We start from the raw sequence: 26,048 nt of genomic DNA, 5'->3' as shown, positions 1-26,048 counted from the left end.
CGATTCGTGGATTGCGGCAAAACCGACCGAATTTTTCACAAAGGGAATCCGTGAATTGCCAGAAAGATGGGAAAAAGTAGTAGTAAGTGATGGACAATATTTTGAATATTAAATTTGTAACCATTTTACGTCAATAAAGTTTCAAATTTCGAAAAAAAAACCGCACGAACTTATTCATAGTCCTATTAACACAATATATTAGTAACGAGTTAAATATAACGAGCTGTTAAGAAGAAATAAAGAAGGAGAGAGGTAAAAAGAAAATTCTCAGGGCACTTCCTATATATTCGTCAAGTCAGCTTTCGGGTAAAATCGTATATGGGGGCCGTAACCAATATGAGTTTTATCAAAGAAATTTATATTTAATCATTATTTTGAGAATTTCCGATCCATTATAAAAATAAATGTCTGAATTTTATTGTCGAACAAAACCGACATATATTTTTTGGTAAAAAATAAAACTTATTTTTTCGAGTCTAATTATCTCGATCTGAAGTAACGATTATTTCGTTTGTTGCTATGCTTTTGATACTTACGACTACGATACGACTATTTGCTTAGTTTTATTTCTTTGATCGAAAATAAAGCTAATTCCTAGAGAGTTTATTATTGTTTATTTATTAAGAATTATAAATATATACATATATATATATATGGAAGAGAATAATATTTGTGGCGTGAGTCTTGATGTTCTTCCGCAAATGGATGAACCAACAGTTTTATGCCGCCTCCGAACGGCAGTTGGCTTCTTTCGAGGAGATTTTTCTGTTGCTAGACTGTTTGATAAAAAAATCAAGTGTAATTTTTCGTTCTGGAATAATGATTATTTTATGAGTTGTTTAATCATAAATAATGACAATTTTTTTAGTTTTATTTCTTTACTTATTTGTTTATTTATTAACAACTAATGTAATTGAATTTTTTCAAGACTTGGCAAATTTTGAATATGTCTCGCAAAGTATTCCGTCTGTGTTCTTACAGGATAATTATAATATATATAAAAACTTGTATATAATAATAATTAAAGAAAAGCGACTTTTATTCCCCACACCTATAAGAGAAAAAGTTTTTAGTTTGGGAAAACCGTAAATGTTTATTACTGCTTCCTGGATATTCCATTTCTAAGTCTCAGAACTAATAAATAATTAAGTAGAGTAGGAAGAGTTTTATGGGAATGAATACTTACCCTTTTCAAACAGCAAACAAATCATTGTAAAATGAAAGAAAATATAAAAACGCCATGAAATTATTGCCCAACCACAGCAATCTTAGATATAAATAGGACTGGCGTACAAAAAATTGGAGTTCTGTTGACAATTTGCTGCTGTAACGTAAAGAGTTGCTTAAAAACCGACATCACGACGTTCTCAACATTTAGGCAGTCAGGAATAGATTTTTTGGCTGACTTTACCTGTAGACGTGCTCTTCATGATTGAATTTCATTGATACAATTTTTCACATATAAATGTTAAGAGCCGTATTTTATGTGAAAAATAGTAAAATCAAAAAGAAACTAAATATTTACATGCTTTATTTTAAAACATGTAGATACGGGTTGTGAGAAACCATCTAGTACTTTAATATTTAGTGAACTAATCTATAAGTAAATTATAAAAAATTTCCAGATTTAATTAAATGTACGAGTATGCAGATAGGAAGGGGAAGGATAAAATCGTATTGATTGATTTAAGTTGAAAGCTGCATCATCAATATTTACAATTAAATCAACTCATTCAGTAGTATTAGGTAAGTTTTTGTATACGTTTTTGTTGTCAAGGTCCTTCAAGGCGTATTGAGTAGGTGGCGCCATTAAAAAACAGTTACTTTATTTTTCGCAATTTTGACAAGTCTGACGTCAGCTCCCTTCGCAATACAAAACAAACGAACAAAACAAACAAAAGTATGGAAAATTAGATGTTTGTGAAGATTCAGTGAATGGCTTGGTAGTATTCTGATTTGTGAGACTTAAACTAATCAAACTAGTGAAAATGAAGTGCCGTGCGTTAAATTGTGAAAGCACAGATTAATATAAAGCCTTTAAATGTAGTTTTTTCGCGTTTTTATGCGCAAGACGCCGTGGCAAGAAAGTATATGAGGCTCAAATTTCCAGTACAGCAGCGGACATAGAACCCCATACCATTACCGACCCACACCTACATATGTTTAACTCTTGGGCGTAAGTTTTTTTTCAGCAACTCTTTATTATGTCTTCTCCACACATATGATTGTCCACCTAGCCTAAATATGTTAAACTTGCTTTCTTCTGCACAGAAAACGTGCTTCCAGAACTCCTTAGTCCAATGACGGGTTTTATCGGTTAATCTCGTTGATTATTTTTTTTGTTTCCCCAAAGTAACGTATTTGTCATTTAATTAACAATTATACTTTTTATTAGAGTCTTATTATCAATAAAATTTGGTTTATGATTTATATAAGGTTGATCGGTCGCTTGCGTCGGAGTCGGCGGGCTCGCAAGAGTTCTTGTGTAGGAAATACATTTACTTCGTTGTTGCAGTGCGTTTCTATCGTTGCATGGTATTTTTTGCTGACCTTTTTTATTTCTTCTTTGATTGTGTTTTTTTTTCGTGCAACACTTCCGTTATAATGATTCTTTCGCAACACTATACGTATAGTTTCGGGGCTGCAGTTAATATTAAGGTGTTCGGCGACTTCTGTTGCGAGATTATAAGCGATCACGGATTTTGTTTCTTTTAAACGTTTTATCTCGACGCATACAGTGGAACGGGGTCTATCCACTACTTCTGAGAACGATTTTACCCTTTTCATGACGACTAATAATTCAATTTCTGGCTTCAATTGAGCTTTGTTCACGCTTTCTAACCATTTATATAATTTGGACTTTTATTCAATAAAACACGACTGAAATTTCATTTAAATTCATTACGTTTGGTTCTTTCTTTGCACTGCTCTAACGAGAATAAATTAATTGTGGTTTCCCCCTTTTAAAGTGCGAAACAATCGCAATAATGCCAGATGCCCAACTTCGTTTTTGACATAAATTTTGCATGATAAATTTTTTATAACAAGTAAGATAATGGATTTGTAAATTAGTGTTACTATTTTTAAAATCCTATTTGAATACCCAATAGAAAAATATAAAAATAAAAATATAAAAATATTAAATATAAATATAAATACAAATATTTAACTTGCCTTTCTTACAAAAATTTTGACTTTGAAGCTACATGCTATGTATGTCAGAATTCTTTATTGAGCCACTGTATAAATCTCGAAATCGCGCGACAAAACAATTTCCCCATTATTGGCACACCTAGTGAAAACCCTGTCTTTAACGTTTATATTTTTTTCGGGAGGTTAAAAGTGCTCAGTTGATCGGCTAAAACTCTAACTGACATCAGGCTGTGCTAAGTATGGTATAAAAATGAAGCTGATACGAAATTAAGAAATGTCTGTATGATAAGCAAAACAATTTTGTACGTGCTATGCACATACATTTAAACATATGCTACATGCACACATAAAGGTACAACGCCAAATACATTTCCAGAAATGATGATTGAAATGGCTGAAATTTGAGGACATAAGTGAACAAAGGAGTTAAACTTAACCGGAAGGAAAATGAAGCGTACATAGACTTGAGATAACGACCAGCATGAAGCGCCACCATCTGGCCTAGGATAATTTGGAGGAAGTAGTTTGCAACTAACAGATATGCAGGCATTTGCATATAACTGTGTGAGTACTTCTACTTAGGAAGCTACAGTAACTTATCGTACGCCAAGGCATTATATTGCAAATAAAGGCGGGTCTCATTGCACATACGACGTCATTTGTAAGGCAGTTAGGGAAATGAAGTAGATACCCGTAATAGTGAAAGAGGCAAAAATGAAAATGAATACATGAAGTATAAAATGAAATCATTTGAAAAACTTTACAAAACTTTCAGTTTATAATACAATAATAAAGCAGCTGGTGGTACATACAAACATACATTTTAGAGTAGATGTCAAGGTGGTGAAAGAAAGGTTTGTGGAATTTCTCTAGAGCCAAATACACACACATAATCACACACTGCAACAGCATTGACACTCACAAATGAAACAAACCTATGCAAAAGTAACTTTGATACTCTGCTTAATAAGTACTGCTGTGTCGTGGTATGTCTCCCTCGGAGAGGTGTAACTCAACTGTCAGTGCAAAGTATCAAATAGACATACAAACAGACTGAGTTCACGACAAGTTTGCTTGGCACACTGTTATTAAAATAAAGACATTCCCACAATACGCGCTCATGTTTCACTGCACACATATACACCGACATACCTGCACAAATGCTCGTAAACAATTTTACATGCGTATGTGTGCTTCTGCAAACCTGTAGCCGTATAAATGAGTGTTCATAAGGAGCATTTATTGTACATACATACATACTCGTATATATTTAATAGATGTAGCGGTATGAGTAAAAAAGGAGCAATACAAGCAAGACAACCTTTCGACACAAACATATTCGTAACTGCTGGAGAAATAAAAATGTTTATGCTTATTTGAAGGCGGCAAAGTTTGAAAATTATTTTCTTATGTTGATGCGTAACTGCACATAGCAGACGAGAAGCTGCCATTGTTCATATGTCATTTGACTTCGCTTGGTTTAGTCAGTTTCATCATTAACATTATCATCATCAATAGGTTCAACGGCGTTGTCATTGCATTAGGGTGCATAGCAATGTGAGATGGTTGAAATGCCGCTGATGATGAGAATTGCTTTGAAAATACATAGTATGTATGTATGTATGTATACAGGAAGCAGTATTGCTTATTAGCATATGGGCCAATTATTGCATAATGAAGCGGATGATGTCACTAAGGATATGGCAAATTCCAGGTCTTCGTTGTTGTTGCTGCTATTGAATATTTGCATGAATTTTTAAATTGCTGTTAATTAAAGAAAATCAAAGTTTTGCTCTTCCCATATTCTCTAAAAACTAAAGTTTTAATAAATTCTGAATTGAAATTTTCTTAAGCACAAATTTCTGATATTTATTTGCCAATCACAAATCACGTTTGGGCTACCTTAAGGGGTTATATACACTTGTAAGGCTGAAAAATCAAGTTTTTTTGAGAAGGTTTTACAAAGAACGATATTATTAAACAAATACAATTTTTAATTTTTCAAATAATGGCTACTTTAAAGTTAATTATAGTACGTAAGTTAGTGAAAATATTGAAGTGCACGGCTCCTGCAGATGATCTCCCAATCTTCCAAAAGAACAAGCGTTCGACGATGGACAAAATATCTTCTGTTTGGATTATCTGAAATCAAAAAAACCAATTAGATTCTTTTTTTTTGGATCGATAAAGCTAGGTACTAATAGAAGGAATAGTCAAAATTTTAATTTTTGATAAAATGGCGGCTATAGAAAAAACTCGAGTTTTCTACCAAAATTTTCGCGAAAAATTGCCTAAAAAAAGTAGAAAAGAATTATCAGAATTCTTATTCCTGCAATTATTACCTGGGGAATATATCTGAAAAGGTTGTGTTAAAATTTCAAGACGACCGCTTCGTTACGTTAAGAACTAATTCTATAAGTTGCGAGATGAGTATTGGCAAGCCAAGTTAACACAACATTACTGGCGTCACTAACGAGTTTGATCAGTCTATTTACTAACAAAATATTTACAAATTGACTATCAGTGTGCTACATAAAGGGTGGTTAAGTTTCAAGGGCCGGTGTTGATTTCGAATAAAATACAATTTTTTTAAGAAATTATTATCATTTCTCTTTATTATGATAATATTGGTATGGTTCAATTACGTATGGGACAAAATATCGGCCAAATGGCTGCCGCGGCCTCGGCGGCACACCTCCATCCGATGGTCCGAATTTTCGATGACGCTGAGACATAATTGAGGTTCTATGCCGTTAATGTGCCGAATTATCTCATCCTTTAGCTCTTGAATTGTTGCTGGCTTATCGACGTACAACTTTTCTTTCAAATAACCCTAAAGAAAGAAGTCTAACGGTGTCGTTGACGTTTAGGTGTGGTTCCCATTCAACATCGGCCTTTGAAATTTAACCACCCTTTATTACTAATGTAAATCTGAGCTTGTCATAATATTCCTCTCATGACGGTAAGTTGTTTTTCTGGTATTTTATCACGATTTTGTGACTCAGCAAATTTAACATCTTCATTCTTAAGCAGCAGCAAAATTTAATCAGTAAGTATTTACCGTTGTACTGTCTACACAAACAATGAATGAATTGGATCATAGGCAGTATAATGGCGCAAAAAGAGGTGGAATAATATTTGTGGAAAGCTTAGGAATTCCCCTAGAAAAGAATGGGCAACAAACCATAAGTGGTCAAGTAGCATTTTTAAGCAGTATTTTGAATAGTATATTGAATTGCCCGCAGATGTTATCGAATAATTACTGTTTATTTACTTATGTATGTATATATGTTGCCGCAATTACAATAAGAGCGCCCTTAAGAAATCCAAGCACATGGCTTTCTGGCAGTTTTTGTTTAAACCAGCAACTTTAAATTTTCGTTTCTAAGTGGCTCTATGGAATGATTTAAAAATGAGCACCATGAGAATTAAAATGATAGATATACACCGTGGCCGCTTAATCATACGTACCTACTTACTGTTCAATATTAAAACAGATTTTCGGAATATTAAACATGCCTGGTCGTCAGACTTTCTATGGACTTACAAAAGGTCACGTTAATGAGTTTTGTTGGAATTTGCTGGCGAAATTCTATCAGTCAGCGATAAGCGAAAAAATTCTTAACGATGGGCAGAAAAAGTTCTGATATGCTACTTGCGCTCAGCAGGATAGACAAAATACTTTTAACTGGTTAATTCACAGACCACTATAGCCTAAAATGGCTTTAACAAAATTGGTATCTTTGAGACCATCATCTGTCAGTTCTGTGAAATTGTCACTTAAAATTCAGAACATGAATTCTTGAACAATAAATCACAGAATGCGCTAAAGCTTCCTCCTTCGCGGTATTCGGGGCGAATCCGACGAATGCGACGCTACAAACGGTTCAAAACGCCAAATAGCATTGAAGGTTTGATCCGTTGGCCCGAACTCCTTGTGGAGTTGTAAAAACAAATGAGCATCAACTTGATTTTTTGGCTTCTCCAAGCGCGATCTTTTGGATGGTCGCTCGCCTGGGATCTTCCATTCGGCACTTTGACGCTTAGTTTCTGGTTCATGTTGGAAACACCACGTTTCATCACCAGTTACAATGCTGTAAAGGAAGTTCTCGTCTTTTCTCGCCTCGTCTTTCGAATGTTGAATTCTGCGAAATTTTTTGGTCCACAGTTAACTTGTGGGGAATGAAATGTGCACAGACCTTTTCTAAGCCCAAATGATGACTTTAAATGCGATAAATCGATGTTTTTGAGATATTCGGTTCATTTCTGATAAATTTACGAACAATTTCGGTGGAGCTTTCGGTGATTACTGATTTTGGGCCGTTCATTGTCATTTATGTCCTCACAACCATGTCTGAAACGTTTAAACCACTCATGAACTCTGGTATGAGATAACCAATTATCGCCACTAACTCAATAAAAAGATGGCGGCATTAAAAACATTTTTATAACACCTGTCTTGCTTATTTAGGACTTCTCCTTGTACTTTGGCCTTTATTAGATGTACTCAATTATATTGAGATCAGGAGAGTGAGTGGTTGTTTGATTAGCTGGGTAGTTATAGATGATCCGTATCTTGGCAACCGTAGAGGAGTGATTCGGGTCGTTATTCTGATAGAAAGAAAAACTGTGGATGTTCAGAAATTTTGATCCATAGTAATTACTTTCATCTACTTAAAAATTATTTCCGACATCTGCGCCCCCATACTGCCTCAGAACCATTTCCATGTTTTACAATATCCCTTGTATTCGACTCAAATTCAGTATCTCTACACATTAAATTGCACTTGATTTCATCAGTGTATCCTTAAAATAATAGAGTAAGTAAAAATGTGGTAATTTAGTTATGTTTTAGTGGCAAATTTCATTCGGAAGTTCTTCTTTTCGGTTATGTTTTTTCAAACTTTTCGTACGGTTTCATGACAAAATCCGTTACTAATATTTGCATTAAACATTTTATTGAGCTCTGCGATTAATACAAAGGGGTTTCTGTGCGCGTTTCATGTACCATAATTCGATTTGACATGAATTCTTCGCATTCGTACCTTCTGCTCAAATATGAACGAGACGTTATCAATAAAACGGTCCGCGGATGACATATGTTCAAAATAATTTTTTTGTTTTTTGGTAGGACTGTTATAAGCTTACATGGCAAATTTCAGCGTGATATATCACATAGTTTGTTTTCTGTGCTACTGTAAACAAGTCAAGCTCGAGTGTGTTCTTCGAATTTAACGATGGAAATTCAAGTTGAACAAAGAATTTGTTTGAAATTTTGTTATTCCAAAAAAAATTTCGGCTTCAGACGCCTTAAAAATGTTGCAGAAATCGCAAAATCGGTTAACGCTGAATATTATTTAGACGTTTTAAAGCGTTTGCGCGAGAACATTCGTCTTAAAAGGAAGGAATTGTGGGACAACAAGTCATGGTTCTTGCATCACGATAATGCACCAGCTCACACATCACGTCTTGTTCGCGATTATTTGAACAAAAATAATGTTAATATCGTTCCGCAAGCGGTTACCGTACACTTTTCCTAATCCATTTTTCCCAAAAGTCATTTTTCCCAAAACTTTTGTTCCCAATAAAATAACTCCCAAACCAATTTTCCCAAAAACAATTTTCCCAATTCAATTAAAATCCTATTTTTCCCAAACTTGTTTTTTTTTTGCGTAGAACTCCTTTTCCCGTGGGCGGCCTTCGGCCGCGCTTCAAAAAAATAACCCTCATCAGTCCAACTCCGGCTATGCAATCCACCGTATTTTTGCGTAGAACAAAAGTTTTGGGAAAAATGACTTTTGGGAAAAAAGTCTTGGGAAAAACAGTTTGGATGAAAAAATTTGGGAACATTTGCCTTTGGGAAAAGTAAGCATTGGGAAAAAAGTTTTGGGAAGAATCGATTGGGAAAACTGGTCGGCAACGTCCGCAAGCACCGTATTCACCTGATATGGCTCCATGTGACTTTTTCCTGTTTCCCAAGCTCAAGTTGCCGCTCCGTGGAAAACATTTTGAGACAATTGAAGTCATAAAAGGGAATTCGAAGAACACACTCGAGCTTGACTTGTTTACAGTAGTACAGAAAACAAACTATGTGATATATCACGCTGAAATTTACCATGTAAGCTTATAACAGTCCTACCAAAAAATAAAAAAATTATTTTTGCCATATGTCATCCGCGGACCGTTTTATTAATAACGTCTCGTTCATATTTGAGCAGAAGGTATATATTTTTAAGAGTTTTTAAAGTGAAATACTTTCGGTTCTTTTTAAATTTTTAAACAATTTTTTTTTAAGTTTTTGTGATATAATTTCTATAAAAAACATTTTTATAGAAAAAATAATTTTTGTTTTCCATTTCTGTGAAAATTTTTTTTTTGCAATTTTTGAAAAACATTACCTCTAAGATTTGTTTCATTCTTCTTTATTAATAGCTGAGACTATGTTCAGTAATCCCGAAAGGTTTCATAGTAAGATTCCCATAAATTTTCAAGTTAAATTCAAAATCGTCTATCTGCTTTCTAATGTACATAGCTAAAAACTTAAAAAATATATATATATATCTATATAAAAATTTTAAAAGTACATTCTGTCAAAGAAAACATCGAGGATTATTCATTTAAAAAGTGCACGTTACACGTATGACTAATTTTTTTTGCTGGAGAGTTGTTACAACTGTCCTTTATAGTGTCGCAGAGTTTTCCCGCGATCTGTAAATTAGCTTGTTTTTGGCACTTAATTACATCAGTCAATTGTGTTTTGAATGGCATTTCGTGTGCCGAGTCGTTGAAAATGTTGCAGAAAGATTATGACGAGTGTGCTTTATCAAAAACACGGATTTACGAGCGGTAAAAGGTTTTTACAGACGGTCGAGAAGTCGTGGAAAATTTGCCCCGATCTGATCGCCCATCAACGTCTTCAACGGAAGAAAACGTGGACAAAGTCAAGGAAATGGTGCTGGAAAACCATCACTGAAGTACGAGGGAGGTAGCTCGTGACCTTAGCTTGTCTCCCGAATCAATGCGCCGCATTTTACACCATCAATTGGGCATGAAACGCGTGACTGCTCGACTCGTTCCAAGCGAGTTGAATTTCTTTAAAAAAATGTATCGGAAGAAGGTGGCTGAAGACATGCTTGAGCAACTGAATGCGAACCCAACATTTACCCAACGCATCATAACAGGCGATGAAATGTGGGTATATGAGTTTGACATGCAAACCAGTCAACAGGCGGCTGAATGGCGCTATTCACATGAGCCGAAACCCAAAAAACCACGTCAAAGTCGGTAAAAAGTGAAAGTCATGCCACTCGCTTTCTTTGATTAGCATGGTGTTATGCACTCGGAATTTCGGAATTCCTTCGAAATAGTTCTAGCGTAAATAAGGAATATTATTTGGAATTTGTGCGACGTTTGAGAGAGAATGTGCGTTGGAACTGGTCCAATTTGTGGAAAGACAACTCATGGAACTTGACCATAATAACGCACCATCACACGTTAAAATAAAATGGATGTCGCCATAGAAAGCAGGTTTTGAGACATAATTCTAATAAAATTGTTGTTATAATACCTAACCTAAGTATTTTAATATATAACAGCGTGTGTCCATAAACATATGTCCTCTTATTACTTATTAAAAAATATAATATCGAATTTCGAAATTTTTTGAAACCTCGTTTACGGATTTCCTCCATCTGTTTAGCAATCTATTACGCAATTAAATTAGCTATTCCTTCTCCTTGTCTTTTCGTCATAACGGTAATAAATAAACGAACCAAAAACACCGAAATATTTCACCAATATAATTTCATTATTCGTTTTCATTTCAAATTAAACCTTTCACAACAGTGACAGCTGATTGTTAATTTTCTAGGTAATCTGCTAATATATATCTGGATAGAATAATTTTGTGGATTTATTGGTAACTAATGCATATGTGTACGTACTTTAAGTGTCAAGTCACGAATCAATTTGAATTTTCGTTGTTTTATTTCAATTTAAAATCCGATACCTCTATATTGACCACCCTTTATTTTAAGAAGCATAATTTTGATTGACCCTTATTTATTAGTGGGTCGCAAGAACGAAGGTTTTTGACTTTTTTGAAATAAATGAATACATAAATAAATTCCCCTTTATTCCGTCTGACATTTCTACGTAGCGGCATAAAGCAAAATGAAGAAACCGAATTGATGGTATTTCAAATTTAAGCAAATACTTGTGTAAGAACTCAACAGGCACAGCATAGCACAGGTAATTTGTTTCGCCTCTCTTTTGTTAATCTTCTTTTGGTCTCGAATTCATTCAAAATTAAAACAAAAAATTTTTAGATGGGCCCTTTGGGTGTTCGATTTCTTAATTTGCTTAATTAATCTTCAGCGCTATTGTTTTATGTATATTTACACATAATTAACTACGTTATACATATAGATATTATGGGTATGAATTATAGATACCATGCAGTAAAAGCTACTAGTTCTGAACTACATACTTACTTACGTACTTACTTGCTTTTCAGCTAAAGTTATATTTTTAACACTGGATCATATTACTTAACGAACTGGACAGCATTTGCAGGTGGAATTACATTTAATATACCATTTTATACCAGTTAATCACAGGTACCAGGTAAGTCATAATCGACAAAAAGGCATATAATTGATTCGATCAATGATTATACTCGCCTAATACTCATTGTGTGTAGCCAACACCGCCTTATAATTTGATAATAGCCGAAATTATTATCAGCCCTATTATCACGAATATCACGCCCTGTATTACAAGTGAACTCTCGGCAGAAGTTCGGAGCATTTTCGTGCTTAGTGTTGCCAACCACTTAAATAACTGGTCAATTGTGCACTGAAATACGTACTTGATGTGGAGGAGCATGCACTTGGTCCAAGCCATAAATGTGGTTCGACAGCACTAGGCCTCGCAGTGAGCACTCTGCGGCTTCTAACAGAGCTGCCTAACAATTTCATTACTTATTTTTTATAAAAATATGTAAATGAATTAATTTTAATTCATTCCGGCCCTTTTGTCAGCATAATAGTTACCCTCCCGTATTGACCGAACACTTTTGCTCTCTTTAACTATATAACATTAACTTAAAAACATTTTAATTATTTTTATTTAGTTTATGTTTTCTTATACCGATATCAAACGCTCCTTAAGATCCGAGAAAGCTGGTTTTCGCCCTCCCCGAAGCTGTGCTGACCAAGCCAACACACTTCAGATTATAGTAGAACAATCAGTTGAGTGGCGCTCCTCGGTCTACATACTGTTCGTATACTTTAAGAAGGAATTCGACACTATCACATGCAATATGGCTGGCACTGAGTAAAAAGGGAGTTTCCGCCAAGATAATCCGCCTCATCAAAACCCTTTACGAGTACTCCGAACTGGCAGTGCTTCACAAAGGCGATGTCAGCGATGTATTCATTACCAACGCAGGCGTAAGGCAGGTTGTCCCCTGTCGCCCCTTTTCTTCGTCATCGTCCTAGATGACGTCCTGAGCCAACTAACCCTGCACAAAAAAGGCATCGTATGAAGCTTCACCAAATATCTTGAGGATCTGGTCTTCGCCGCTGACTTCTGCTTCCTCTCTCACAAACTCTCTGACATGTAAGCGAAGGCGGACAGACTAGTCGCGTTGGCACGCACTGTCGGACTGGAGGTCAAAATCACTAAGATCAAGACCATGAGAGCTAACCACAATAATGCAAGACAGATATTGGTTGACGGATGCCCGGTGGAATTCGTTGAAAGCTTCTGCTACCTCGGCTGCATCATCACAGCAGATGGTGGAGCAGATGAAGATGTCAACTGCAGGCTAAAAAAAGCAAGGGCGGCATTCGGGCGTATGCATACAGTATGGGCCAAAACAGCTGTCCAAACAACAGCAGTAACGACGCACTATGGAGATTAATGAAAGAGAAACCCATCCTTAAGCAAATCAAACGCAGAAAGTGGCGATGAATAGGTCACACATTGAGAAAACCACCAGATAGCATCACGAGAATGGCACTGGACTGGAACCCGCAAGGGAGCAGAGGTCGCGGTCGACAAAAAAACACTTGGAGGAGGTCGATGCTGCGCGAACTAGTAGATGCCGACATCTCATGGGACGGTGCAAGAACAACAGCACAGAACCATGTGCAATGGAAAAGTCTTTTCGAGGTCCTATGCTTGTCTGGTGGAACTCGCTAGAAAGGATGGTATCAGTTAAGAAGCTGGGGAGGGTACAAAGGTCTGCCCTCATTGGAATCAGTGGGACTCTCCGTACCACTCCTACTATAGCGCTTAATGCTATGCTGAATGTGGCGCCCGTGGACATTGTAGTCAAAACTACCGCTGTTCGCGCCGCAATCAGATTAAGGTGTTCGGGCCATAGGCTAGACTTAAGTTAGCATTCTCAAAAACTTTGAGTTCATTCCTATTGTGCTGGACCACTGTACACCCACGCTAGGTCCGAGCGGACCTTTTTCTACTCACATTCCTCAAGGATTGAGTGAGCGGGGTGCAACATTCGGCGGCAAGGCATGGCAAACATGTTCACGGATGGCTCGAAGTTGGACGGAAGGGTTGGTGGGGGAGTATTCTGTAAGAAGCCTCCCATCAAACTTAAATTTAGGCTCCCGGACCACTGTAGTGTTTTCCAAGCGGAGGTATCCGCAATTAAGGAAGCGGTGGACTGGTTGCTTACTTCGGTAATTACCGTTAAGGAAGTAAATATCTACTCCGATAGCCAATCGGCAATAAGGGCTTTGGGCTCGCTGTTTGTGCGCTCGAGATTGGTCGGGGAATGTCTGGCTTCTCTCTCGATCGCATCCGAATACTTCATAATCAGGCTCATTTGGGTTCCCGGGCACAGCGGCATAGAGGGAAACTGCTGGGCTGATGAGCTGGCTAGACAGGGAACTTTAGAGACGGTCTCGTCGCCAAATGAGAGAATTGGGATTCCCCTGAGAACCTGTGGTCTGCTCCTGGAAAGATGGGCCTAGAGTCAACTCAGCAAGCGCTGGGCTAGTGCGCAAACGTGCAAGGTCGCGAGATCCTTCTGGCCACGGGTAGATTGGAGACGCTCAAGGAAACTCCTAAGGCTAACAAAGCCCCAGCTCTCAAATTTGGTGGGCATCCTTACCGGACATTGTCCGTTAGGTGTTCACGCCGTAAGACTTGGGATTGTCTCAAGTCCGTTCTGCAGAAACTGTCTGGAGGACGAGGTGGAATCATCTCAACACCTTCTTCTCAGCTGCCCTGCTCTCGTCTGGCAAAGACTTAGAAATCTGGGCTCTCACTTTTTCGCTACGCCTGCGGATATAGCCGGTGTAGATATCATAAATTTGGTGAAGTTCATTAGTAGCTTGTTACGGCTAACTACGAACGCAAATCAGCCCCCGTCGGCGCCGTCGTAAAAATGTATGGTCATCATCGTTTCTAATCCCAAAGCTCCTTATTCCTTCCCATCTCCTTCCTCCTCTACCATGTATGGTACCACAACGGACGAATTTCCTAACATTTGTCCAAGTGAGCCCTTTAGCTAGGGCAGCCATTTAACCTAACCTAAACCTAACCTATGCTCCCGAGAGGAGTAAACAAGGAAAAAAAATATTTTCTTCCGCCAAAGTAAAGCGTTGGCATAAATTTTTCACGAAAACTGTCATCTTTGTGCCATTAGGAATTAATAAGGACGATAAAACAAATTTCGAAAATTCGGAAATTTCGGATTTAATAATAATCCTGTAGAAAAAAATGTCGGCGCATTCGTTATATGGCGAAAATGCGCAATACCTTCAAGGGAAAACATTACAAAATTGAAGTTTATTAAACTAAAATTTAATGAGCTTCAAAAACACAAGGTTTTTTTTAATTTTGATTGAAAAATTTTAAATTTGAAAACAAGTTTTTCGAATTTTCATAAATCCTCTTAGTTTCGGATCTGGATTATTAGGTCTTTTTGGTCTTTTTGGTAGAATTAGCTATACTTTTATAAAATAATAGTTGAAACTAAGAAGGGAATAAGTAAATAGTCAAAACTTATCAATATGTTGCGCCATTATAATAATTTCGTATTAAAGAATATATGCTTTGCGCACATCTCTAATTGACCTTTTTCAACTGGTAGAATTCTAGTCTTTTTTGAACTAGTATAACTTTTTCCATCAAATAGTACTTCACGATCTAGAATGGTTGCTGTGTAGTTTGATTTTTTACTATATAGTATTTTTTTTTCTGCGGCGAATGCGCCTGCGCGCAAGCTTTCGTGATAAAAATAATTTTATTTTATTTTGCTTTCATTTCTTTTAATACAAGTTTTGTTGGGAAGCTAATGCGATGTGGTTTCCGCCCCACTGCAACACTTTCGCTTGTAAAAATATTCGATAAAATACGTGCTCACACACACACACACATAGCTATCAACACAATGAATGCTTTAACACTTGTAGACTAACGGATTACAACAACTTTGTCTCGCTCTATTATGGATAAGAATTTACTCAGCTCAGGCCAGAAGATCTCTTATACAAATATATCTACTTGCTTACATTCACGTTATGTTGTTGCTTTACACCTTTATACATTTTTCTATGTTTTATCTATCTACCTTGGAAATGGGTCTTCTTGAACTCTCTTCTAACAGCTGCCCCACCGGCTATCGCTTTGGAGCGTATCACCAACGTTGGATAGTAGCGCTGTGACTACGGCTTTGTACAGATCAATCGATTGGCAGACATCACGATGAGCGGGAAAACGCATAAGATTCGATATTACAACTCATCAGTTCTATGCCATAGGGCATCACAAACAGTTTGGCGTTGAAAATTGTGAGTTGCGCGGCCGAGCGGTGTGTTTCTTAGATGTTGTAAACTTCTTGTAACGGTTAAATGTGAAAAAGAGTGTGTTGTTTTATTACACGAAATTTCTATCAAAAGTGAAACGACGCGTTATTTAAGTAAAAAAAAAATTGTGTTAATTGTTTCACACGCTTTTAATTGCTTAGTGAATTTCTTTTGCTTGCCCCATTAATTATACAATTTGTTATTGAAGTTGGTTCGCATTCCGAATGCAGTCGACGCGTTATTTGATTTTTCTATTTGGTGGACTGCTTTTCCTGACACTACCCCAAATTTATGGCACCACATTTTTGTCCCATCACATGCACAAATGGAAAGCGTTCATGAGTTCGATGCGTTACATTCAGGAAACAATGCTGCGCACCAGCTTGAATCGGGCAGCACCAAATCACGGGATCGTCTTTGAGTGTCGTACACTGTATGTAGGCTATTTACATACGGACATACTCGTATATAATATATTTATCTGGTTTACACATTGAGTTTTCTGTTGCTAATTATGTGTTTCTATAAAAGCGCGCATGTGAAAGATAAAATATTTGCATAAGTTTATATTCTCCAAAGTGCGTGCGAGATAAATTTCATACGAAAATATGCCAAAAACAAGCATCGAGATATGTTTTTTTTTTTTAATAAACTAAAATTAGCCGAAAAAGAAAGCAAAAGAGCGTTAGTAGTAATAGTAATAGTTTGAGACCTACACACATATTGAGAGAGGTTAAGAATGTAATGAGCTTCAACTATGCGCATCATTTGTGCGTATCGTGTTTTTTCGCACTGTCTGTTGAGCGGCAACTGCTACTGCAAACATACGCTACCATTTTTATGATTTGTTGATTGTTTGATTGGTACACAGCTAAGTGTATTAAAGAAGGTGAAATCTATATATAAAAATGAAATGATGTTCGTTTGTACGCATATTTTTAGGCCGATACGAGGCCAATTTTATTCGTTCTTTTTTCATATTATAGGGATCCACTAGGGGAAGGTTTTTAGCAAAAAGCAATTTTTTTTTAATATTTTCCTAATGTTTAAGTCCTGACCAAATTGTTAAACAACATACTTAATGTCAATGGACAGATGTATAAAATAAATGGGGGAAAAAAATATTTTCTTCATATAAAAAAAAGAAAAAATCAAAACTTTTGTACAAATTGTGTTTTTAGTGAAAATTGCCGCAGAACTTGCTCGATTAGATTAAGTTTCGAATTAACATTCGTTTTATGTGTACAACTTTTTTTGAATAAATATACGAATTTTTCGTTATTGTGAAATGCGACAAGCTTGCTAAGTTTCAAATTTTTTTCGACGGAGAGTAAACATAAACACAGAGGTTTGTACGCTCTTTATGAAGAGAAATGCTTCAGTACACATACACGAACGCCAAACTACTGATTTGTGAGAAGCATATTGGCAGATTTAAATAAAGTTCTGGATTTATTTACCGAAGGGGATGAACACATGAATACACAAAATTCAGATAACTCCAACGATATGAGCGTGTTTGAAGACATGGGAATTCGGATCTATGAGGACAATGTGATTGTTCAACGAACATTCAACGAACAACGAGTCAAAGACGGAAATTGTTCATCACGAAAACACAATCCGAAGTTCTCAATCGAGAACTGGAGCGTGAATGCCATTATGATTGTAATGAACTGAACACATTTGCAACATCAAATTTAACGAAATTGAATGACCAACAGCAACATGTTTATGATACAATCATGAATAATGTTAGCCATGGAACTGGTGGATTGTTTTTCTTTTTGACCATTGGCACTCGCTTCTTCCGGAATTGCGGCTACATTACTGGAAGGCGGTCGCACAGCACATTCTGCATTAAAGTTGCCTTTGAATATGCAGGTAAATGAAACACCAACATGTAATATTTCGAAAACATCTGGAAAGGCAAAAGTTCTTAAAGTATGTAAGCTCATCGTATGGGGCGAGTGTACTATGGCACACAAGAAACCATTGGAAGCACTTGATAGAACTTTGAAAGATCTACTAGGAAGCCAAACAGTCTTTGGAGGTGCCATGATTTTATTGGCTGGAGACTTCAGGCAAACATTACCTGTGATCCCAAAATCTACGGCTGCAGATGAAATCAATGCATGCTTAAAATCATCGTATTTATGGAGACATGTAAACACGCTTACACTTGCTACAAACGTACGTGTTCAACTACAAAGCGATCCGTCAGCAGCTGAATTTTTACACCAATTACTGAAAATCGGAAATGGCCAAATGTCTGTCGATCCAACAGGAATGATTACATTGCCTAACAATTTCTGCACTTTTGCACAGTCTAAAGAGGCATTGATGCAGAGTGTATTTCCAAACATAGTCCAACATTACAAAAACCATGATTGGCTCTGCGAAAGAGCAATTTTAGCTGGGAAAAATAAGGACGTCAATGATATAAATGCAGCTATTTTAGATCAAATACCTGGTGACATAGTTGCATATAAGTAAGTCAATGGGCACTATTACTGATCAAGATGATGTCGTAAATTATCCAACTGAATTCTTAAACTCATTCGATTTGCCAGGCCTACCACCTCATAATTTACGATTAAAAATTGGAGCACCGATTATTATGCTGCGCAACATTAATGTGCCCGACTTTGCAACGGTACCAGACTCGCTGTGAAGAAGCTAATGGGTAACGTTATCGAAGCAACAATTTTGAAAGGGAAGTACCAAGGAGAAGACGTTTTGATACTCAGAATTCCACTGATTCCGGCGGATTTACCATTCGATTTCAAACGTTTGCAGTTCCCTATTCGCCTTGCCTTCGCTATGACAATTAATAAAGCGCAAGGACAGTCTCTACAAATGTGCGGTATTAATTTAGAATTCCCAATTTTTTCTCATGGTCAATTGTATGTATGTAGCTGCTCACGAGTAGGCAAACCATCGTCATTATTCATTTACGCGAAAGATGGAAAAACCAAAAACGATGTATACCAAAAAGTGTTACAATAAAGTTCGAATGAAATTTTATCAAATAATTTGCTTTGCTTCGTGTTAATTGTATTCTCTTTCAGCAAATCATTGAATTTATCGCCTAGCGAAGCGGGCGAGGGTACGCTAGTTATTTATAAAATATAATATTTCGCTATATTTATTTGGCAAGTATCCACGTTGTCATTAGCTTGCCCCGTTTTTACTTTATTTTTACTTACTATGTTTTTTCAATCAAAAAATTCAATCTTGAAATTGAAAAATAATTAAACTTTAAAACGAGAAAAGCAATTATTTGGGGGGGGAAAAATAATGTCGCACACTTGTTGAAATAATTATAACGTTGAGAGTGAAGGTATTGTTTGTCGCTGTTTAAGGTGCTTTTGCATTAGTTTGGGGAAAAAGAAATTCATTATTTTCTCGGTAGATGACTATAGTGATTGATATCACGTAAAATATAGATCAGACAATTTAAATTTTATGCTCGCTGTCAAGGTGACATTTCACTCTAAAAAAAATCTTTTGTTGTTTTTTGCTTGTTTCATTCAGTTATCAGTTACAGGGTGTTAACAATGGCAGTCAACAAAGAAAAAATTCTTGATAAACACGAAAATGCAAGCCAGGTCGCTGAAATTGTGAATGTTGCTTATGGTAGCGATATTGTAATACTCGTAGTTAACCTTCCTACGGTCTTCAAATTAACTGACGCGGACGGACTTCGGGTCAAATTTGACCCAATACTATATTTTCAAGGTTTATACTTGGTTTTTGATTATTTTTACTGTTAGGTTTTTTTCCATTAAATGGGTATCTTAAATAAAAATGAAAATCCAAATATATTTATTCCATTATCATATTTTTTTATTAATATATTTATGAAAATTTTTATTTAATTTTTATGTGAATAATACAAACTTTAACAAAAAGATATTCATGAATAACGAAAACTTTAAATAAAAAGTGTATTTAATAATGAAGGAAAAAAGAAATAAATTATTTCAGACAGTTTGTACACAAAGTAATAGTTTTAGAATGTTGTTTACATATATAATTATTACAAATGTCGCAAACTAATCCTGTTTTGTTATCAGTTTTTGGGCATAGTTGACATCGACTTCTTTTAGTTATTTTCTTTTCCGACGTGTTTCCAAATTGACCTGATGATGATGGTTGTGCATCCAGTTGAGAATCCTTTCGTATTTTTTTGGCAATTTCAAGTGAAAAATGTGCTCGTGGTGAAGTTTGTCGCTTTTTTATATAGGGTGTTTCGAGCTGCATACCAAGGTTTTCCAAGTAAAAACGGCGCTTTGTAAGACAGACCTCTTTCCAGGTATGGTTGGCGGATTTGAATAAAACGAAAGCGTTATAAGCTGAAATGTCGATTATGTTACTAAACACTACTTGAGGCCACCGTTTTGTCATTCGTTTGCAAGTGTAACCGCTTACAGCTTTGTCCAATGTGTCTACACCACCTTTACATTTATTGTAGTCCAGTATTATTTCTGGCTTTTTATCCCGACGATTACTAATTTTTGAATCATGGTGTAGAGTGCTAAGTAGAATCACAGCTCTATTCTTCTTAGGTATGTATGTACGAAACGAGAGTTGTTTGTTCGGTAAAAGCGAAGATTGATGAATTTAGTGGTCTTCTTTTTATGTTCACTAAGTCTGGTGGTAGTTCGGGCTTGTTTTTGCGTATTGTTCCTACTATCGTAATACGTTTCTTCAATAATTTTTGTGCCAATTGATAAGACGTGAAAAAATTGTCGGTTGTGAGGTTTTGTCCTTTTAGCCCTTCAATCAAATCAAGAACAACACGCATGCCTTGATTTTTTTTCGGGGGTTCTTTCGATTGCCTTGCCAGGTTGGATGTTCTAAACATAGCTCGTTGTTGAATCACAAAGTACCCAAAATTTGATTCCATGCTTTGCAGGCTTTGCTGGCATGTACTTGCGGAATGGACATCTTCCTCTGAAAGCTTCTAATTGTTCATCGATGGTACCGTTTTCCGTTGGATTGTAAAGCTTAGATAATATCTCAACCCTTTAATTCCACAAATCACGTATAGGAGCAAATTTATCCTACGATCTTCGTTCACTTCGAGTTTCTCTGTTGTCGAACCTAATCACTCTCGATATTTCTTTGAAAGTCTTCAAAGGCATAGTTGTAGCGAATATTGGTCTTCCGGTTTCAGGGTTCCAAAGACTTTCACAGTTTTCGTTATTTGATCGAAAAACGTCAGCTAATATTAGCAATCCAATAAATGCAAATAGTTCGATGTTTTCAATATTCAGCCATTCTTCACCGTATATTCGTTTTCCCTCAATGTTTGTGTAGGTCAATATCGTACGTATCAAAGGAGGTGGAAAAAATAGTTCAAAGCTAGAAATTTCTTTTTCGGTAATTCATGAGCACGAGTAACGCGTTAGTCCAGGAACCAAGCTGATAATATTTTCTCTTGAAGCTCTTCCGGCACTTGTTACAAGAGGGGTTTTTGAAAAGTTTATTTGACCATTTTTTGGCGACATCATTTCAGAAGGCACAAGAGAATTTTCGTCATCACTAAAATCACTGTCGGAAGAATCTGCAACCTCAACATGATCTTCGAATTCAGAACATGATTCCTCATCATCCGAAAACGCGGCCAAACAGAATTCACTTTCACTATCACTCATCGTTACGAAATACATAGTAGAATAACCAAACAAAGCACGTGCTTTTAAATTTATGTTTACTGTGAACTCAATAAAAGCAGATTAAATAATACAATGCAACCGCTGAGCCGAAAATTTGCTATTAGCAAATAAATTTAATTCAAATAACGTCTGATTTATACGTTGGGTCAAATTTGACCCGAGGGTCGTAGATGTATAAAAATTTCTACGCGACAGAGCCTAAATTTTTTTTTTTTAATTTTACGCTAATTATATAAAATATAATAAATTAGAAAAAGTCACGAAACATCAAGTCCTGAAAAAATTTGGTTCTTGAAAAAACTTAATTTTTTTCCTGAAATGGGTCAAAAATGACCCGAAGACCGTACTGACTGCCACGACTGGCTTTACAGTAGGCCATTCGATCAACCCAAATTTTAAGCACATTTTCGATTGTTTGGGCTTCAATTTCATGAATGGCAACTTCGATTTCGTGTTTTAAAGCCTCGTCTCTGGATGGTTCGCATAGCATTTGTCCTTAACGGCTCCCCACAAAAAATAGTCCAACGGGCTTAAATCACAGCTCCGAGGCGGCCAATTGATATCGGAATTTCGGCTGATTATTCGGTTTTCAAAGACGGTAGCCAAAAGTTCGAGTATAACTTTGGCAGTGTGATAAGTTGCACCGTCCTGTTCAAACCAAATGTCGTCCATGTCATCCCCTTCAATTTTTGGAAACAACTCGTTGAGCATGTCACGGTAACGCTCGCCATTTACTGTAACCGCGGAAGAAGAAGAAGACTCACCACTTTGGAAATAGGTTTTCAATATTTCCCAATTATGTTCAAGCGTATACCGTCCCATCTCGTAAATGTCAAACCTTTAAGTAAATTAAGACCACATTTGACATGTCGTTTGTTTTACCATTCTCAAAAAAATAGGTGGTTCAAAAAGCAAACGCTATATGACCCACCCTGTAATTGAAGTTCACCGGCATATTATTAGTCGTAGCTTCGCCGAGGAGCTGAAGTTTGACCATGAAATAGTTTTATACTAACCAATATTTTACACAAAAACAGAGGATTTCTTTTGCCCCAATGCATATTTATGGGGTCCCGGTGGTTTAGAGCTCGAATATCAGAGCTCGTATTTTCAAGAATTTGTATTGTAATAAAAAATGAAACACGGTATTTAAATTTGTTAGGCTTTTTGTATAATTTCTTTTATGCATACAAAAATTAACAAAATTGTTTTTTTTAATTTTAATAATTTTAAAAATGGCACTGAAGGGTCAACCTTCCGAAAAATTGGACCTGGTTGGTGTTGTCCATTTTGGCTCTCCTATGTATCTGAAATACAAAAACCAAACTAATTATTAAACAGTATGACTGTAGCTATGTTCCGTACTGTAAAAAAAATAAATTGATAAAATGGCGCGGTTTTGAATTTGACACTCTATTGACAAAAATCGGTTTTTTCTTTAGTTCTTTAATCAAAAAAAATAAGAAATAATTAAAATAAAACTAGGATTCTAGTACGGGCTATAGCCATTGGTGTTGTGAAAAACATATCAAAATTTTAGACGATTCGGTTCAATAGTTTTTTTTTTTTTTTTTTGACAACACCAGACCGAACAAAATGGTTTCGAGACAAATGAGTTCAAGTTTGAGGTACAGGAGCGCGCTAGAAACTATTTTAATAATTTTTTTTATTATATGAAATAACTTTTTGTTCAAGTAGTAGTATTTGTGCTGTTTAGTGTTCATGTAGTAATACAAAATTTTTTAAGCAATGGAATACTTTACGAGTATATGCCACCACACCATTCAAATAATAAGTTCTTTTCACCACACCTACTTCGTGTTGTAGTAATCTTATAAAGTATTTATTTTGCAGGTCGAATATGAATTTGGGAGATGAGGCTCACTTTGAGCTACAATTGGGTGATATGCGTGGCTTTCATCGTCTGGATCCGCGCAGAAAGTTGGCACTATTCCTGCATGGCTGGAACGACGAAGGCAGCAAGGAATGGGTACAGGATATGTTAAAATGTAAACCAAAAAAATATTATTTTTCTCACCAATTTAAATATCCATGCTAGGCTAACTTTTTGTTTTCTTTTTGAAATAGTCTGGACTCATTTCGATCCAAATTATAGCGTTTGCGTTGTCGATTGGGGTAATCTGTCGCAGGGGGACTACAAGACCGTTTCAATGTCGATATTCGACGTTGGTCTCACCGTAGCTGGCATTATTATGTCCATGGAGAATTTACGTCCAAACCGTTTCACGCGTCGTAACGTCACATTGGCCGGTTACAGTTTGGGTGCGCATGCAGCTGGCTATGCTGGCGCTATTCTCAATGGCGAAGTTGAACAAATCATTGGCCTTGATCCTGCGGGGCCGCTCTTCACATTGCCCGCTGCGGTATCACCGGATTTTCGTCTAGATCGCACTGACGCACAATTCGTACAAGTATTACACACATCTGGCGGCACATTGGGCACCAGCATTAAATCGGGGCATGCAGACTTTTATCCAAATGGTGGGAAGGCACCGCAACGACATTGTCAAGTTTTAGTTTCAAATATACAAAACAGTAAGTGTGTATTTGTGTGCCTGTCGGGCAGGCACAATTTGAATTCCACGTGCAGCGCATTGACAGTCTACTATTTAAAAATTCATTTGTTTCTTCTCCCTTCTTTCCGTTCACACAGATGCGGTGGCGTGCAGCCACAGCTCATCGGCTGTGTTTTTCAAGCAATCCATGAATCCGGCATTTCCGTTCGTCGGTTACCATTGCAGCAGCTATGAGAAGTTTGCACTTGGTCAGTGCGCGCAAAACCATCGCGGGCGTTTCGGCATCCATTCGCAACGACGCAGTCATGGCGATTTCTACTTCGACACAGAATCACAAGCGCCTTTCGTGCAACGCAGACAGTGGCAAAGGCGGCGGCGTCACAAGCAACAGCAGCGGTGGCGTCGACGACAGCATGCTGATGCCTTGGCCACTTTGGGAAAGAACGCTTTCGCGGTAGCAGCGGAGCCGACAGCGGCAGAAGCAGTAGTACAGCCGTGGCAACGTATTTGGCGACGTCGGCGCATACATTAATGGTGAATTTGTTGATTGCGCGTTGACGGGATGCACGCACATTGAGCAGCATAACTGCTATGGAATGACAACCGATGGTATTTTCATTGAAATAAATGCATTGTTACTGAAAGGATAACAAAGTTAATCGTTGTGTGTGTGCGTGTGTGGGTGATTGAGTGCTCTGACAGCTTGGAATGTGAGGGTGCGCATGTAAGTACGTATGCTTTGCTCTGGAGGCCGGTATGCGCTTGTACGCGCGTGTTACGCTGTGGAATTTAATTCCGAATTCAGCTTGAGCTTCGCAGCATTTGCACGTTAACATGCATGATGGTCGAGTGATGGTGTTGGCAATGACTCTGGCAGTTCTGAATTGTGGTTGCGAAATGCCATAAACGGTAGAGAACGGAGCAGCGCTGCGCTGTACCGGGTGGACAATGGCCGGGTGTGGCATTTGGCGTTGTTTTGCGGTTGCAACAGCATTTACGTAATTATGTGGAGCTGCTTGCGTACTTACATATTACATAGCACTTAGTCGTGTGGGCACATATTAGGGGGGGTCAATTTTTTTTCGACATTGTTCAAGTAGATTCAGATTCTAAAATTAGGAAAAAAATCGTAAAATAGCGTGTATCTTAAATTTATTTCGAGCCCCCGAATTAAAACAATAACGTATTTTAAATGCATGCGAAGATTAATATTTACTTCAGCACTATAAATGTTATTTTTTTTTTATTTCAAAGTTACACTCAATAATATTTTGGTACGAAGAATTAATTTTCGATGGAAATTTTTCGTTTATCGAATCCTAGGGTGGTGCTACAATGTAAATTACTTGTATTGTATTTTTTTAATAATGTTGCAGGAAAATTGACTGCTTTTAACTTTTTTTACATGTAAATCAAACTAAAATTAACAAAATATTTATTACTTTTTAATTTTTTATCGAATTATTCATTTTGTTTGTTACATTAAACGAAGTATTTACGAATTATTGGTTTAAGGTATTTCCTCCTTTTAACATGAGGCGTATTTTTCTACTTTCTTTTTTCATAAACAAAACTCTCTCTTTATTTGCATATTAACTAAAAAACGCAGCGTCCCTTAAAATTATGAGGTCTCGAAATCTACTTTTAAGAGGACTCTAATGGAATTTTTTTCTTATAATAATATACAGAATCTGAATCTGTCCGGAACACAATCGATGAAAATCATTACATACAAGTCGACCCGCCCTAGTATACATATACATGTTTATGTGCGTGTGTAAGACCGCCACAGCGCGCGGCTTGAGTTGTGGTGGTGTTAACTACATATCAGCGCC

General features: G+C 36.7%; 1 protein-coding gene across 1 annotated transcript; it reads left to right on the top strand.

The window, feature by feature from the left end:
• The first annotated feature begins 15,860 nt into the window (after positions 1-15,860).
• LOC128856550 (pancreatic lipase-related protein 2) lies at positions 15,861-24,836 on the top strand. Its single transcript, XM_054091855.1, has 4 exons — positions 15,861-16,425; positions 23,531-23,685; positions 23,765-24,232; positions 24,351-24,836. The coding sequence occupies exons 1-4, from the start codon at positions 16,217-16,219 to the stop codon at positions 24,743-24,745; spliced, it is 1,227 nt and encodes a 408-aa protein (XP_053947830.1). The 5' UTR covers positions 15,861-16,216; the 3' UTR covers positions 24,746-24,836.
• The last annotated feature ends 1,212 nt before the right edge of the window (positions 24,837-26,048 follow it).

Source organism: Anastrepha ludens, chromosome 3 (assembly GCF_028408465.1).
Source record: "Anastrepha ludens isolate Willacy chromosome 3, idAnaLude1.1, whole genome shotgun sequence".
NCBI lineage: Eukaryota > Metazoa > Arthropoda > Insecta > Diptera > Tephritidae > Anastrepha > Anastrepha ludens.
The sequence above is the reverse complement of the archived record's forward strand: the minus strand, read 5'-3'. Positions and strand labels throughout refer to the sequence as shown.

Coding starts and splice junctions, on each gene's coding strand:
- LOC128856550 (XM_054091855.1), top strand. CDS start 16,217: ATGCAGTCGACGCGTTATTTGATTTTTCTATTTGGTGGACTGCTTTTC. Junction 16,426..23,530: donor GTCTTTGAGTGTCGTACACT/GTATGTAGGCTA, acceptor TTTATTTTGCAG/GTCGAATATGAATTTGGGAG. Junction 24,233..24,350: donor AGTTTCAAATATACAAAACA/GTAAGTGTGTAT, acceptor CCGTTCACACAG/ATGCGGTGGCGTGCAGCCAC.